The sequence below is a fragment of the Corvus cornix genome, chromosome 6 (genome assembly GCF_000738735.6).
Source record: "Corvus cornix cornix isolate S_Up_H32 chromosome 6, ASM73873v5, whole genome shotgun sequence".
NCBI lineage: Eukaryota > Metazoa > Chordata > Aves > Passeriformes > Corvidae > Corvus > Corvus cornix.
In genome coordinates this window covers 18095034-18108619 of record NC_046336.1, presented here as the reverse complement: position 1 = coordinate 18108619, position 13586 = coordinate 18095034, and the positions used below count along the sequence as shown (strand labels likewise).

General features: G+C 40.5%; 1 protein-coding gene across 6 annotated transcripts in view; it reads right to left on the bottom strand.

The window, feature by feature from the left end:
- Positions 1-13586, bottom strand: part of ARHGAP22 (Rho GTPase activating protein 22) — a 132121-nt gene that overhangs the window by 42331 nt on the left and 76204 nt on the right. Inside the window, exon 1 of one of the 6 annotated variants that reach the window (XM_019292284.3) lies at positions 12469-12704. The exons of the other annotated variants lie outside the window; for them this stretch is intronic. Coding sequence (XP_019147829.1) covers positions 12469-12520 — 52 coding nt within the window. The 5' untranslated portion in view covers positions 12521-12704. Of the gene's footprint in view, positions 1-12468; positions 12705-13586 lie in introns of those variants that run through there. 6 annotated transcript variants of the gene reach the window in all.

Here is a 13586-nt window from a genome sequence, read left to right as displayed (position 1 = left end):
TTTTTCCCCTTTTTTTTTTTTCTGAATTATTCTTTAATAGAATGGAAAATTTTCTGTGAATACAAAACTCATCTTGGAATGGTCCATTTAGGCTTCCTGAGAACAGAAAAAAACAGCAAGAAAAATCTGAAGTAGTCAAGGAGTGAGATAAAAACAAGGGAAACTGGGGGTTTTCCAGTATGGGTATGATTTGTGAGGAATTAAGCAGAACAGTAAACAGTGATGTGTGCTTGCCATGATTTTTTATTTGTATCTGTCCATCTATCCCCACCCACCCATCTAATCTATATATGGAATATGAGTTGGAAGTTGATTTGGAGCTGAGTAAATGCATGATCATATTTTAAAATGCATACAACACTAAGAAAAAACAAGGCACATGAATTTAGTATCGCGTGGAGTGCGAATGAAAAAAACAAGCTTTGAATCAAAATACATTCACTGTGTCACATCTCCGATGGACAACATAATGGCAACTTTCCTAAAGAAAGTTTGTAGGTGAAAGGTGTTTCATTTCCATAGTTTGGAAAGAGTTTAGGGGGATTATAACATTCAACATCCATTTGGTTGTGTCAATGAGGAAAGGGAAATCTTAAATACCTTTTATTGTAATGAGGAAGCTCAGTGCATAAACTGACACAGTTCACAGTTTCTTAGGGCAGGATTTACAAGCATGCACTAAAATCTCATTGACTTCTCAGTCAAATATAAATGCCTAATTTCCTTAAGCTCTTTTCAATTCACCAAATTCGATGGTAGTTACAAGTAGAAGTTGATCAAATTTTCCAAGTAAAATTCACTGCAGAGGATTTTGGTGAGTCTGTAAATGGTTTTTCAATACCATATCTTAGACCTCATCCCAGAGAATAAAGCAGAAGCAGACAAACACTCTAAAGCCACTGCCATCTATTAAGCAATCCAAAAGCCCTGTGATCTGTTCTCCTCTCCCATACCTTTCGTGGTTTCAGAAGCCATTAAACTGCTTTAAAAATGAACCAACAAAGAGATCAGACCTCACAAGTGTGGTTTCTTATGCAAAAACATCTGACAAGATTTAACATGAACAGAGTCACTAATAAAGCTTCTCTGTACTGGTACATGGACTACAGAAAACCCTTATAAACCTAAGGCTAGTGATCTGTGTCAGCTGTCACGATGAAGTGTAGGATTACTAAAACTATATGCAAGAAATGAAGATGAAACTAAATCTTTGGCCTGTTATACATAAGAACTGTGTCTGGCTAGCTTGACTCTCCTGCCTCAAGATACCCTTCTTGGTAACATATGTGACCTCATTACTCTAGACTTATCTATTAATTAAACTGAGGAACTGTTTAAGACTACCAATCACTTCAAATAAACCAATGCCTTGGAAATAAACAAAACCCATATTCCAGGTAGGCCAAATGCTAGTAAGTGATGTCACACTCCAGGAACCATGGCAAGCAGAAAAGAAGACGCAAGACCAGAGGAAGGGAGAAAAATAACTTCAAGTACTCTTCAAGAAAAAGTAAGCAGCATTACACACAAACTTCACCTTGAACCCCTGCTTGTAAAACCTGCTTACATGAATTCAGTGCTTTGTAATATTTGAGTCTACTTGAGCTGATTTTTCCTTAATGTGCTTTGTCTGCCGTTGTCTCAACTTTCAGACGTTTCAGTAAAAAAAATGCAGTCATTTTTAAGTTATACTTCTGGCATTAAAAACATATTTATTGTACTAGTATACCCATGCCCTTGTGTCTCCTTGTTTTCAGTTCTTTGCAATTTTAGAGAAGAGACTACTACTATGCTGCCTGGGATGTGCTGCTCACTGTGGCCACGAAGTACAGCTTAGGTTGCCTGGATTCACAATGGAGGAAGGCCACTTCTACTGCAGCAGCCCAATATTTAGAGTTCAGATGAGCCCAGGGACAACACACAACTAAGTACATTTTTTTTCAAGGATGCAGCATCTCCCTTGTACCAGCACAGCTCAGGTACCAATTCCTCCACCTTCTGCCCACAATTAATTTGCTCTGTAAAAGGAACAGATATTAACAATGATCACACTGCCTCCCCAAATAGAGAGGTTTTACAGGGGCTTGTGAAATGTGCCCACAACACCATACAGTATCCCTATAAGCAAGCTGCATTGCAATTACTTTGTTATCAGCTCCTACTAGCTAGCAGGAAGAGATGAAACCTTTCCAACATGGTCACAGCTAGTTTAGGAGGCCAGCAAGGAGGATGCCAAAGAGGAGTAATTTCATCCCCTCATGGAAAATGACCTGGTGATGGAAAGCAGGGATAACAAGGGGGAGCAAGAAATTTTTTTTCCCCCAGTACATTCTGTAGACAGCCTTGTAGCAATAGCAGGCTGCTTTCCCTTACCCTCCTTTCTTCCACTCCAGAAAACTAACCCTTACTGTCTTTCCTCAACATATTTCAGATCTAGAAAGCTACAATGAGCACAGTCCTTTATGTTGATGGCATGGAACTGCCTGGACTATGTGCCTAGAGTCATTTCACTGACGTCTGATTTGGAAGGAGAGGAAATGAATTTTTTCTCAGGCCAGCAGAAGCCACACACTCACAAGGAGGCAATTTAGGCCAGCTGGCAGGAGCTGCATGTCTGTCCCTACAAGACACATTGCAGGAGACATCTAAATTAAGGCAACTTAATTTGAGGGTACAAAAAGAAGCTACAAATGTATGTATGAAAGACTCAGAAAATAGTAGCTCATCTGTGCAAAACAGGCCATATGGCACCATGTGGTTCCCCAAAGCAGCAAGTACTCAACACTTCTGAAGAATGTATCAAATTATATATTCCAACTGTGGTTATGTTTACATGCTATTATAAGGGAGGAAATTCCTTCCTGACCAAAGATGATGATACTTCATGCTTTGAAAAATCTGAATGAAAATGACTGGATAATTTTTATGCATTACCATGCAACCACAAGTAATTTTCTAATTCTCATAAATTTCTTCAAATCTTTAACACCAAAAACAAAAGTTGAGGAAAATTTTATATTCTGAAAAGAAATTATCTACTATAACATCAGAATAGTAAATTCTTATCTATTTTTCTTTAATAATTTCATATTGGAGAGATAATATCCAATTTCTGCATTCTTTTGGAACTGTTGTGCTCACATTTGCCAGGTCTGCTCCATGACAGGAATGAAGTGGTTCATGCCTTCTAAATACATCTCTCTACAACCACCTTCTCCCCTCCACCTTGCCCCTCATAAGCCTATTTTTTCTTTCTCCTGCACTTAATCCACCATGAAACCAAAGACATCTTCACTGTATTTTTAAAGGACTACATGTCTCCCATCTTAGATAGTGCTCTGAACATTGAACTAAGGAGGATGGAAAAGAAACCATCCACTGGTAAAGCTTAGGCTGCAGATGCCAGAGCCTGTAAAGACTCTGATTCTCTGTAGACTGAATACAGGGTACTGCAGAAATTCAAGCCAACCAATTACGAACATTATTATCTTCTTTAGTAAAGTAACTGAAGCTTTACAAGCACAGTTTTGGCAGCAGCAAATTAATGGACTATCATTAAGGACTCAACAGTTGCAGACTTTGTTTTTACACAAAACGAAGCTATTTGTCACATTAACACAGAAAAAGGACTGAAATGCGAAAGCATATATAGTGTAGGCCATTGGCAAGTTTGAAGAAACCCTTGCCAATACTAATGATGAGACAATGCACATGGAAGTACTGCTGATCCACATCCAAACTTAAGAGCTCAGAGATATTCTGATCCAAATCTGTAGCCTTGTTACAGTTCGCACAGACTAACAATTTTAGAGCAGTCTCCTCGCTGTATCTGGCTATGCATTGAGTGGTCAATAATCTTCTAAACCTGACTGTGTAGCACACAGCATTCTCCACTCTCACAACAACATTGTTTGGGAAAAAATGGGAAGTTCATACCTGTCCCTTGGGCCCAGCACTGCAGCCACTCAGAACACAGCTGCAGATGGCTAAAGGACTCCAGGCTGGGCAGATGCAAAAAGCTGGGCCCTCAATTCTTTGTGTTTTAGGATAACTGTCAGTGAACTGCTACCAGAACAGTGCTTAGAAACATCAATTCGAATTCTGTCCACTCACTGGCAATGAACAAACTCCTCCCAGTTAATAGCATTATCAGAATGTCCACAGAAGTTCCTTTGAAGTGGTTAGTTATTAGCTAATATAACCTCACTTTCCAGAGACATGATGGTTTAGATCAGATTCTAAAAAGAAATAAAAAACCTATTAGGTAAACAGCAGCTCATCCTGAGAGATGTCTTCAGCTGGTGGCCTTGTTCCCACTGAAATTCAAGGGAATGTTGCACAGAATGCTTCTCTCCGACTCTGGATTTCCCAATGGAAGTTCTGTCTTGCAACATTCACTGCTACTATTACATACAGATGTACCCTTCCACTGCCTCCCATCTTGACAGCTGTGTGTCTCCACCATAGGCCAAAGGCATGCACATAGGTAGCATCTCATCAGACAAGCTGAGATAATCACCTTTGAGTTGTAGAGACAGAGAGTAAAGCTCAGGTGTATAATCTTAGAGACCACAGTTCAGGCAGACTGCTCATGGAAGCCCACTTAGGGTTTGTGACTATTCAGAATTTTCATCAAGCACAGCAGAACTGCCTCAAGCCTTACTGTGCAAGCTTCCACTCCCATAGTGCAGAAAGTTCACCAGCACAAAAGCAATCAGCCACTGAGCCATTGCTGCCCAGCTCCTCCAAACAGCAGCTTCCGAGCTGGTATGACCATTCCTGCCTGTACATCTCAGTACTCATGGACTGGGGCAAACTCCAGTGAAGTGACATCCTTCCCACAGAGATCCTTGAACTTCTTCTGGTCTTCCTAGAACAGCAAGGCATTGTAGTCTGCATGTTCTGTCCTGATAGTCTTCATCTAGAACAGTTAGCTGGCAAAAGGGAAATCCTTTTATCTGAAAACCTGGGTCAGCAGCCTCTTCTCCACTATACTGGCACTCACAGTCCCTTAGTAAAGCACACTGTCACTTACACTATGTTGCCAAAATGTCCTCTAAACCTTCTTATGTTATTTGAAACTTTACAGGCCTGTCACATTTCAAGCAAGGCTACTGACCAAAGCCAGGTCACAGTCCTAGGAAGTCAGAGTCTCTTTACTAACAAGGGAAACTAAAAGAATTTCCACAAAGGAGCACAGAAAGGACACAAATTCTTCAGGAATTCAGAAACTCACAAGAATCTGCCCCAAAAGTCCTGAAAGCTAACACAGATATGTACAGCAGCCAAATGTAACAGAGCAATTTTCTCCTGGTGCGAGAGCGTATTTGCAGCATGGATGATGAGACTGGGCAGCCAAACTCTGTAACCTACACCCCAGTTACCTCTAGAGCAAGAAACATTGCACATGCAGTTTGCACATGGCCATTTTAAGACCCACATATTCTGCAGAAACCCAGCCATCAACATAGTTTATGATGTTCAAATACAGAAGATGCAGTTCTTATCCCAAAGAACTAAAAAGCATTGCTCAGTCCTCCTTGTGATAAACTATTCAAATAGAAATGCCAGCATTGCCATTTGAGCTGATTCTGCCAGTGGTATGAACTACATGAAGTATATCTAATTACACAGATTTAAGCCACAGAGAACTAGAACTTGCATGAGGCCAGGAGAATATAACCCTCACTATTTGGAATACCCTCTACAAACAATATATTTGTGTATTTTTATGCTTATAGAAGCAGAAAGCCCATTCTGAAAATGCTGACATAAGCTGGGTTGCTGCACAGATTCACTGAGCCCTGTTGGTCCACTAAGAAAAATGCAAACAGGAACCAGGGCACAAGCATCTGCCTTGTGAGCCTCCTCCCTCTCCTCACCCTGCTTCTTTCTCAAGAGCACAGAACTGTACGCAGCCATGGCAGGCAGAATACGTTATAAGAATTTGTCTTTGTAGTCAAAGGCAGAATTACAGCCAGAAACCAGGATCTGCTTGGCCAATGATAGGGAATGTATTAAAAAGCCTTCCAGCTTCTGTTTCAAAACAAAGAAATCTTGATAAGCCTAAAGGCAGCAGCTGCTGCCAGCAGCATGCTGCCTTCCTTACCTTGGGGACACCTGCTGAGCTGCTGCCTGTTTAATATTACATTAAAACAGCAGCTTTCCAGATAATGAATTATGCATCTATAGTGAAACTGTGGTACACAGGGGGCTGGGAGGACATGGTTTGGAAATCAAAGAACCATTTGGGTTAATGGTCTGCAAAGCTGAAAAAAAAAAATTACTGATGGCTTTATGATTTGTCAGAGCCCAGTCAGGTAACAGAGGGAATGATGGGAGCATAGCAAGTGCCTCCTACTCTTCCCTTCTACATTTTTTTTTTAGTTAACAGCAATCAGATGAGTTTGAAAATCCGTAAAAGGGGATAGGGAAATAATAATAATAATAGGGAAAAATAACAGGACTGTAAGCTTGTATGCTTGTGACTGCAGCCAGTTTCAGTACTCTAGCATTAAAGACACAGAAGGTTCCATTGTATCATGGTTTTTATTTAAATAGTTCATACTGTGAAAGCAGAAACCCAAGACAGCAGTAAACTATTGTCTTTGACATCTGGTCTCTGCCAGTTACCTTTAAGTGAAAACTTGATCCATGGTCTCTGAAGCAAATCTGCAAGCACTTGTCAAACAGACACAGCTTCTCCAGCCTTCCAGAGAGGTTTTAATTCTCTTGCCTTTAATTTAAGATCATCAGTTAGGTGATCCAGATACTAATCATGAAAGCATTACATGCTTGTAATGATCATTATGAAGCAGCATATTTCTAAATGCACAAACACTTGTACGTCTCAAATACTCCTGTTTGCAGATATTCTAGTCCTGTCTATACGAAAGTCTAAATATGAGGAAGGCTGATTCTCAGGAAGCCAACAGTAAAAAGAACTCTTTATACCACACACTTTATCCTAAGATCAGCTTCATCTAGTCCAGTTCTGTTACTGCTCTGTCCAATTAAAAATATCTAACACAGCTTGGACTGCCTTTTTCAGATAAGGAACAGTCACACAACAGTAATTGCAAACCAGTCTTACAAGAAGTATATGAAAACAGAAGTGATTTCAGTGTATGCTTTAGCTATTAACAAACAAAAGAAATTTTAAAAAAAAGATTCTCCATTGTTGGAAATATGCTTTTCACATAGAATTAAACATTAGTGTTTTGAGAGAACAGGCGCTGAGACTGAAATTACTTCCCAAGGTTATATTGCGCATCAGTGGAGAAATGCCTTCTCTGTATTTAATAAAAATTAAAAAAAAAAAAAAAAAATCCCTTGAATGCCACAATGAGAAATTCCTACATACCAGTGGGGAACTGAGATACAGAGACAGTGATTTCCAGTATGATGCTGGCTAGCAGCTAGCAGAGTCAGAATGAAAAACACAACTACCACATCCAGGCAACCTGGATTAATCAAACATCAATTATCACAAAGCAAGGAATATGGTTTGGAAGGTTGGTTGTGTGCAACTGCAAAGGCAGTGCCAGCCCTAGAAAGCAAAAAATGAGTGAAAACAAGCCGAACAGCATGATTAATTGTTCTCACAGCACAAGATGGAAAGGAAACCATTTTCTCATCAAAGCAGTGCTCTTGAAATGGGAAAGCCACATCAGAAATTAGGAGAGTACTGTGTCTCACAAAGCTGCTCCTTCACTCAGCAGCTCCAGAGGTTGCCTGGCACCTCCTCTCTTTGGAGAGCTTTAACTGGTGAGCTGAAGTCACCACTCTCTCAGCAGTGTGCACATGGGTCACTGAGAGGCACCACAGTGTTGGCCAACTCTGCCTCACGAGCACTACGATTCTTGGCAGCGCTGGCCTCTCTGCCTGCTGAATCCCAGAGCCCTGTGGAGAGAGTGGCCCAGATCCCATAAAAGCCTAGATACTGACTGTATAAAGCCCCAGTTCCACTCAGATTTTAATACTGATGAGGAAGATTTGCACCAGAGCCACATGGCTTTGCAAGTCATTTACTGAACAACAGATGTGTCTCTGTGGTGTCCTTCCAGCTCCTTTTATATCTCCAGGCCCATGGAATCCAGCACACCATTTCCTGGAGGCTCCGACTACTCGAAAGTTGGGATCCAGACTGTGGACTCATCCTCTACACCCAAGTGCCTTGCTTTGATCCCAGATACCATGGGGTATTCACCATGGCATGTTTGCACCTTGCTGCATCCCAAACCTCTGGAATGAATTTATTTGTTGGAATTTTAAGACTGATTTCTAGTCAAGGAATCAGTCCTAGTAAATAACACACCAGTTCAAGAAGAGTTATCCAGGCCCTTTTCTACCTCATGAGGCTTTTTTTCTACTTTCTGAACTGGAGCATCCACCAGATAAGTGCAATAAGGAGTTTAATAAAACACAAAGTGTTAGATCACATTGCTTGGGCTTCAGAGTTGAAAGAAAAGCCATACACCATCGCAGTTTCCAAGTCCACCTAATGATGGAGCTATCTAGCTCCTTTCTTCTCCACGCTCTGCTGTATTGAACTGGAGATGCATTGTTGGGCTAACTGCACAAAGTATTAACACAAGAGCAAAATCACAGTGGCCCCTTTTCAACATGACTGGTATAGATGCAGAACATCCTCATTTCCAGTCCTGGACCTTATTCCCCTCAAACCACAATGTCGTATGGATTAAATGCTTCCTTTCACCAGGACAGCCTTTCTCAACTTTCATAATGTGTATAAAATCATCCATCCTGTGAGCACATCAGAGGAGGAAAACAGTCACAGACAAAACGAAGCAGGAGAGGTAACAGAGCTCAGGCTCAAATCCTGCCTTTAGCATGACCACCCCTGGAAGTCAACAGAGACAGAAGCTTTAAGAATACCAAAAGCAAAGCTGAAAGTCTTATAGGTTGACATCATAAAAAAGTGACCTAATTGTCAGCCATCAAATATCCTGAGGTTGCTGGGTGTGGGCTGCTCTTCTCAGACAGCAGCCAGCAGACTCCCTCCCGGGAGTGGCAGCCACATCACTTGTCTGCTGCACATGGCATTTTCCCCAGCAGTTCCATTTGCTGAACACAAAGAGCAAGCCTACAACATTAAAGAACACTCCCCTTCTTTGAAGTTTAGATTGTTTGGCTTGCCTGGCTACAAACTAAAACTGCACCTTAATCATCCAGCTTTGAAGTTCTGTAAATCTACAGCTGCAGAAAAGTAAGGACCACTTGGCAATAAAACATTCATTATTAAATTCTTTTGAATTAAAGTAGAAAAGGCTTTCCTGAAGCTGAAACTTTCTTTTTTGCCCACTAGAAATGAAGACATAAGTGAAAAATTGACAATGACTTGCCAGATCAGAGAATGACTACATGACATTTTATTGCCCAGTTTTGAACAGTATTGAGCCAGTGCTCAGGGAATGGCTAAAGAAAACAAAAACATTTACTGGAGAAAGACTTATGAGAAAACAGAAGGTTTTAACAACAGGCTGCAGAGGTTAATAAGTAGTTTCATTGTTTTGATTCCTTATTTAAGGTGTGTGTGTGGATGTAACTGATAGGAGTTTGATGGAGGTTAAAACTGGTAATAGAAAAAATAAAGGAACCCTTACTTGCATCTTTCCAGAATCTGTCATTGCTGCATGTTTACCAGAGGGTATGAGTAGGGTAAGGCTGTATCCCCAAATGAGACCTACAGAAAGTCTCCATAGGCACAACAGTCTGCATAGCAAAGGATACACAGCAAGAGAGAACACTCTACTTTGGCTTGGCTGTTTCATTTCAGGCATGCCTGGAAACTCTTGCAGCCTCAACAAAATAGAGAATTAATCCAAAACACAGGGTGGCCTGGCTGGAATACTAGTGAGGAGATAAAATGGTGCATTGTGAGAATAAAGCTCACTTGGAAAGAAAGAGGCTTCAGCTACACCCTGGTACAAAAGAACTAAGACACAAAATCCTGCACTTCCTGGGATTTCAGGCTATAAGATACTTTGGAGAATCAGTTTCCAGTTCCCATCTCTGCTGACCACTTCCTGTATTAATCTAGCCAAGTTCCCTCTCAAGGCTGAACCAGGAGTGTTTACCCGGGAGTTTTGTTTTCCATACAATCAATATTTCTGGCCATGAACTTGTCCATAGCCCAGCTTCTGTCCATAGACCATCTGAACCCGTGGAGAAGAGATCACAGATCATACACAAACCTCACTGCTCCTGATGGCTTGCCACTTCCCTGTTCAGGGACACAGAGAACAGCAAGGTCAGATCCACTGGAGCCTGTGGCTACTACAGTTTTTATGCAACCACATTTTTGATGCTATGCCTAGGGCACTCTAATCATATAGAGCCTTTGAACAACCACATTTACTTACTGGGAATGATGTCCTTATTCAGATGACAGTAAAACCCTCTGCAAATGAAGTGCTTTCTGAAAGGGAGTCAAAGGGGATTGCCTTAAGTACCTGGATGGAAAGTGGCTCAAAAGCTGTCAGGAGTCCAGCTTCTTCAAAGCAAGATTAGCGGCAGACTGATACTAAACAGCTCATGGAGAAGCTCAGCTACCTCAGCATTTCCCACTCAGACACACAGTGCTTTGGCACTTCCCTGTCCTGGAAGCAAGAAAGGAAAGGACAGCACACAGCATAGAGGGCACCAGAAGCAATCAGGATCCCTACCCTGCCAGTGGGCCTGATTCAGGAGGTGTTCTGTACAGCTTGATGGATTTCACAGATCAGATAGATTTTGGCAGAAACAGGCTCCAAGAGGAAACACCCTCAGTTCAGTCAGCTGACAGTTTTCCTGTTGGCAGTGACTTACTGAGAGTACAACTGGCTGCTGTTCCCTGAACATTCCTCAGTCATCTCTTAAAGGCTGAATCTTACATTTCCTGGTTGTACCATCAGCCCCCTCCTGCAATGCCTTCTGCAGGCACAGGTAAGGCAGGTGCCTTTCCTATGCCCCTGTTTAGAAATATATTGCTACTGTGGCACATGCTATAAGGGAAGGAAGCATTGGACAGCTGGGTGCCCCCAGGAAATGAGCAAAAATCATCCTATGCACCCTTGTAAAGTGGCATTTATATGTACACACATACAACAAAACCCTAAAAAAGAATTTAGCATAATCAAATTAATAATCCAGTTATAATATTTTTCCTTCTTTCTAATAAAAGCTTTGCTGAAATTATTCTACCCTTAATAATTTCTGAATTATTGTATAAATTTGTGTACATGTGTACACATTTCACTCAACAAAATACCAAATAGTTGGTACCAGCATCTACAGGTCAGCTTAACTAAATTATCACATCTCAACTGCTAGTTCTTGTGCAATCCCATTTTAAAATAGAAACCCAGAATAAAACACAAAGGTAATGCAAATTTGTTTTAACATTTTTTCCAAACGTTTTCCTCAACTTTACACCTGTGATGAAGACCTATACAATTCCCATTTGCATGTATGCCTTAGAAGAAAATTCATATTCAAACAAGGAATTAGACAAACGCACATATTAGGTAAACACATACATACATAAATGCCAAGATATATATATATGTGTGTATATATATATATATATATGTGTGTGCGTATATATATACATATATATATGTATATATACATATATATGTAATTAGCCAGGTGAGCAAGTCAGATTCCTCAGATCCTCTGGAACTAATGCATGTCCCAGATTCAAGAAATCCCTGCTACTTGCCTTTATGCAAAGCCTACATCTGGACTGCTGGCTAAACAACAAATGTCACAATAAAGACCCATGCAAAGGAAGAAAATAATTTACAATCAATGTGTGTATTAGGAGTTTACTACACTGCCCATTTCTACAATGCTAGAGGCAGATTGCTCTCATGAAGAGTTTTGTATGTACCTGGAGAAAAATCAGTATTTCCTGAAAAAGCCCACATGGCAATTCATAGTGAACCTCACAACAGCAAGCTGAAAATCTCTGTGGAGTCATGTACTCAGGTACCCCTACAAGGGAAAGATGCTAAGAGGAAATATGCTGTTCCTTCACTAGGTATTATTTATTATTTCAGTGTAGATTGAAAAGAAAATGCTCCTTTTGTACAAAAGAAACAAAAAATAGTAGAGCATTACTCAGCTGCCTACCTAAACTTATCTGTAAAAACAAACACACATATTCTCTGTTGCTCTTTTGTTCTACATCAGGGATTCCATCCCTGTGCAAAACACATGCTCCATATTTAAAGAGTTAAACATCCTCTCGCTTAGTTGACTTTTCTGAATGTAAAATGCAAGATAATAACATACACTGTATCTTGAACCAAAACTGCACACAGCATAACAAAAACCCCAGTGCTAAACGACAGGCAGTATGAATAGATCCATTCCCACTGCTTGTTAGTTCAAAATAAATCCTTTACTGTGATTTAAAGGAAAACAGACAACACTAAACACACCAAAAAAATCATGACTTACCCTTTCGGAGACACTTGCTTTTCTTAAGATATTTGGCAGTAAAAAACGGCATGGCTGCAACACTAAGGTTTCAGCCAAAGCTGACCTTTTATTACCAAGTGCTAAGACAGAAATGAACAGACCAAAAAGAGAAAGCAAATTATTATACCAGATCTTTAAAATGCTCAGAGATGAGCAAAGGGAATTCAGAGTGGGATAAAGTATGTCAAGTTGCACGGTGGGGATTGCAGATATCTTTCTGCTCATTAGCACTGCTGTTCGAGTTATTTAAAGTGTGCTCGGGGGAAATGAGGACAATTTCCATGACAATATGTACAGTATCATATAAGGAGGAAGCATTTTTTAGGCAGAACTTCTGCATTACTCAGCTGCTACAGCAACCAGCAATATGTTGAGAAGAAAAAAAAAACAAACCCACAACAGGTTTGGATAACATAAAAAAAAAAAAAAAAAAAAGCCTGATTCTATTAACCACTTCTTGTCTTGAGTAGAAGATTTATCACTATAAATCTCCTGTCATGTCACTGGGTTATCTCTTCATTTCCTCCTTAGGCACTTCTGGCTATCTCCTCATTTCCACTTAGGCACAAGGAACCTTGCTTCAGGATGTTTTGATCCCAGACAGTTATCCCACTACCCCATGCCTCAGTTTCCCTGTTTTTCAAATGGGGCAACAGTGCGACAATTCTTTCATTTAAAACAAACAAACAAACTTCGAGACTCTTGGGCAGTAGGTAATAAGAGAAGAAGCAGGGCTTAATCCCAGTGCTTTGTCCTACGTTATTACAGCTGTTTATTTCCCCTCACTCTACCATGCTGCTTTCAGGTCTCCTAAAAATCTTTTGCTTTTATTCAACCAAGATGACCTAATTTTGAATTCAGTCTTATTCCTGTTGCTTCTGCTGCCTCTCTGGAGAGTTTAAGGCAGTTTGGTACTGACTTAGTATCTTTTTGAATTCCATAGAGTTGGGACAGTACATTTAATGGCAATGACATTTATCTGTGTTTGCCTCCTCCTAGTCCCCAACCTCTAATTCACTCAACCACAGCATATTGGTTGGGCAGGCAACACCTCATTCCTTGGAATGTAAAGGACAATGCCATGAATTTGACTACCC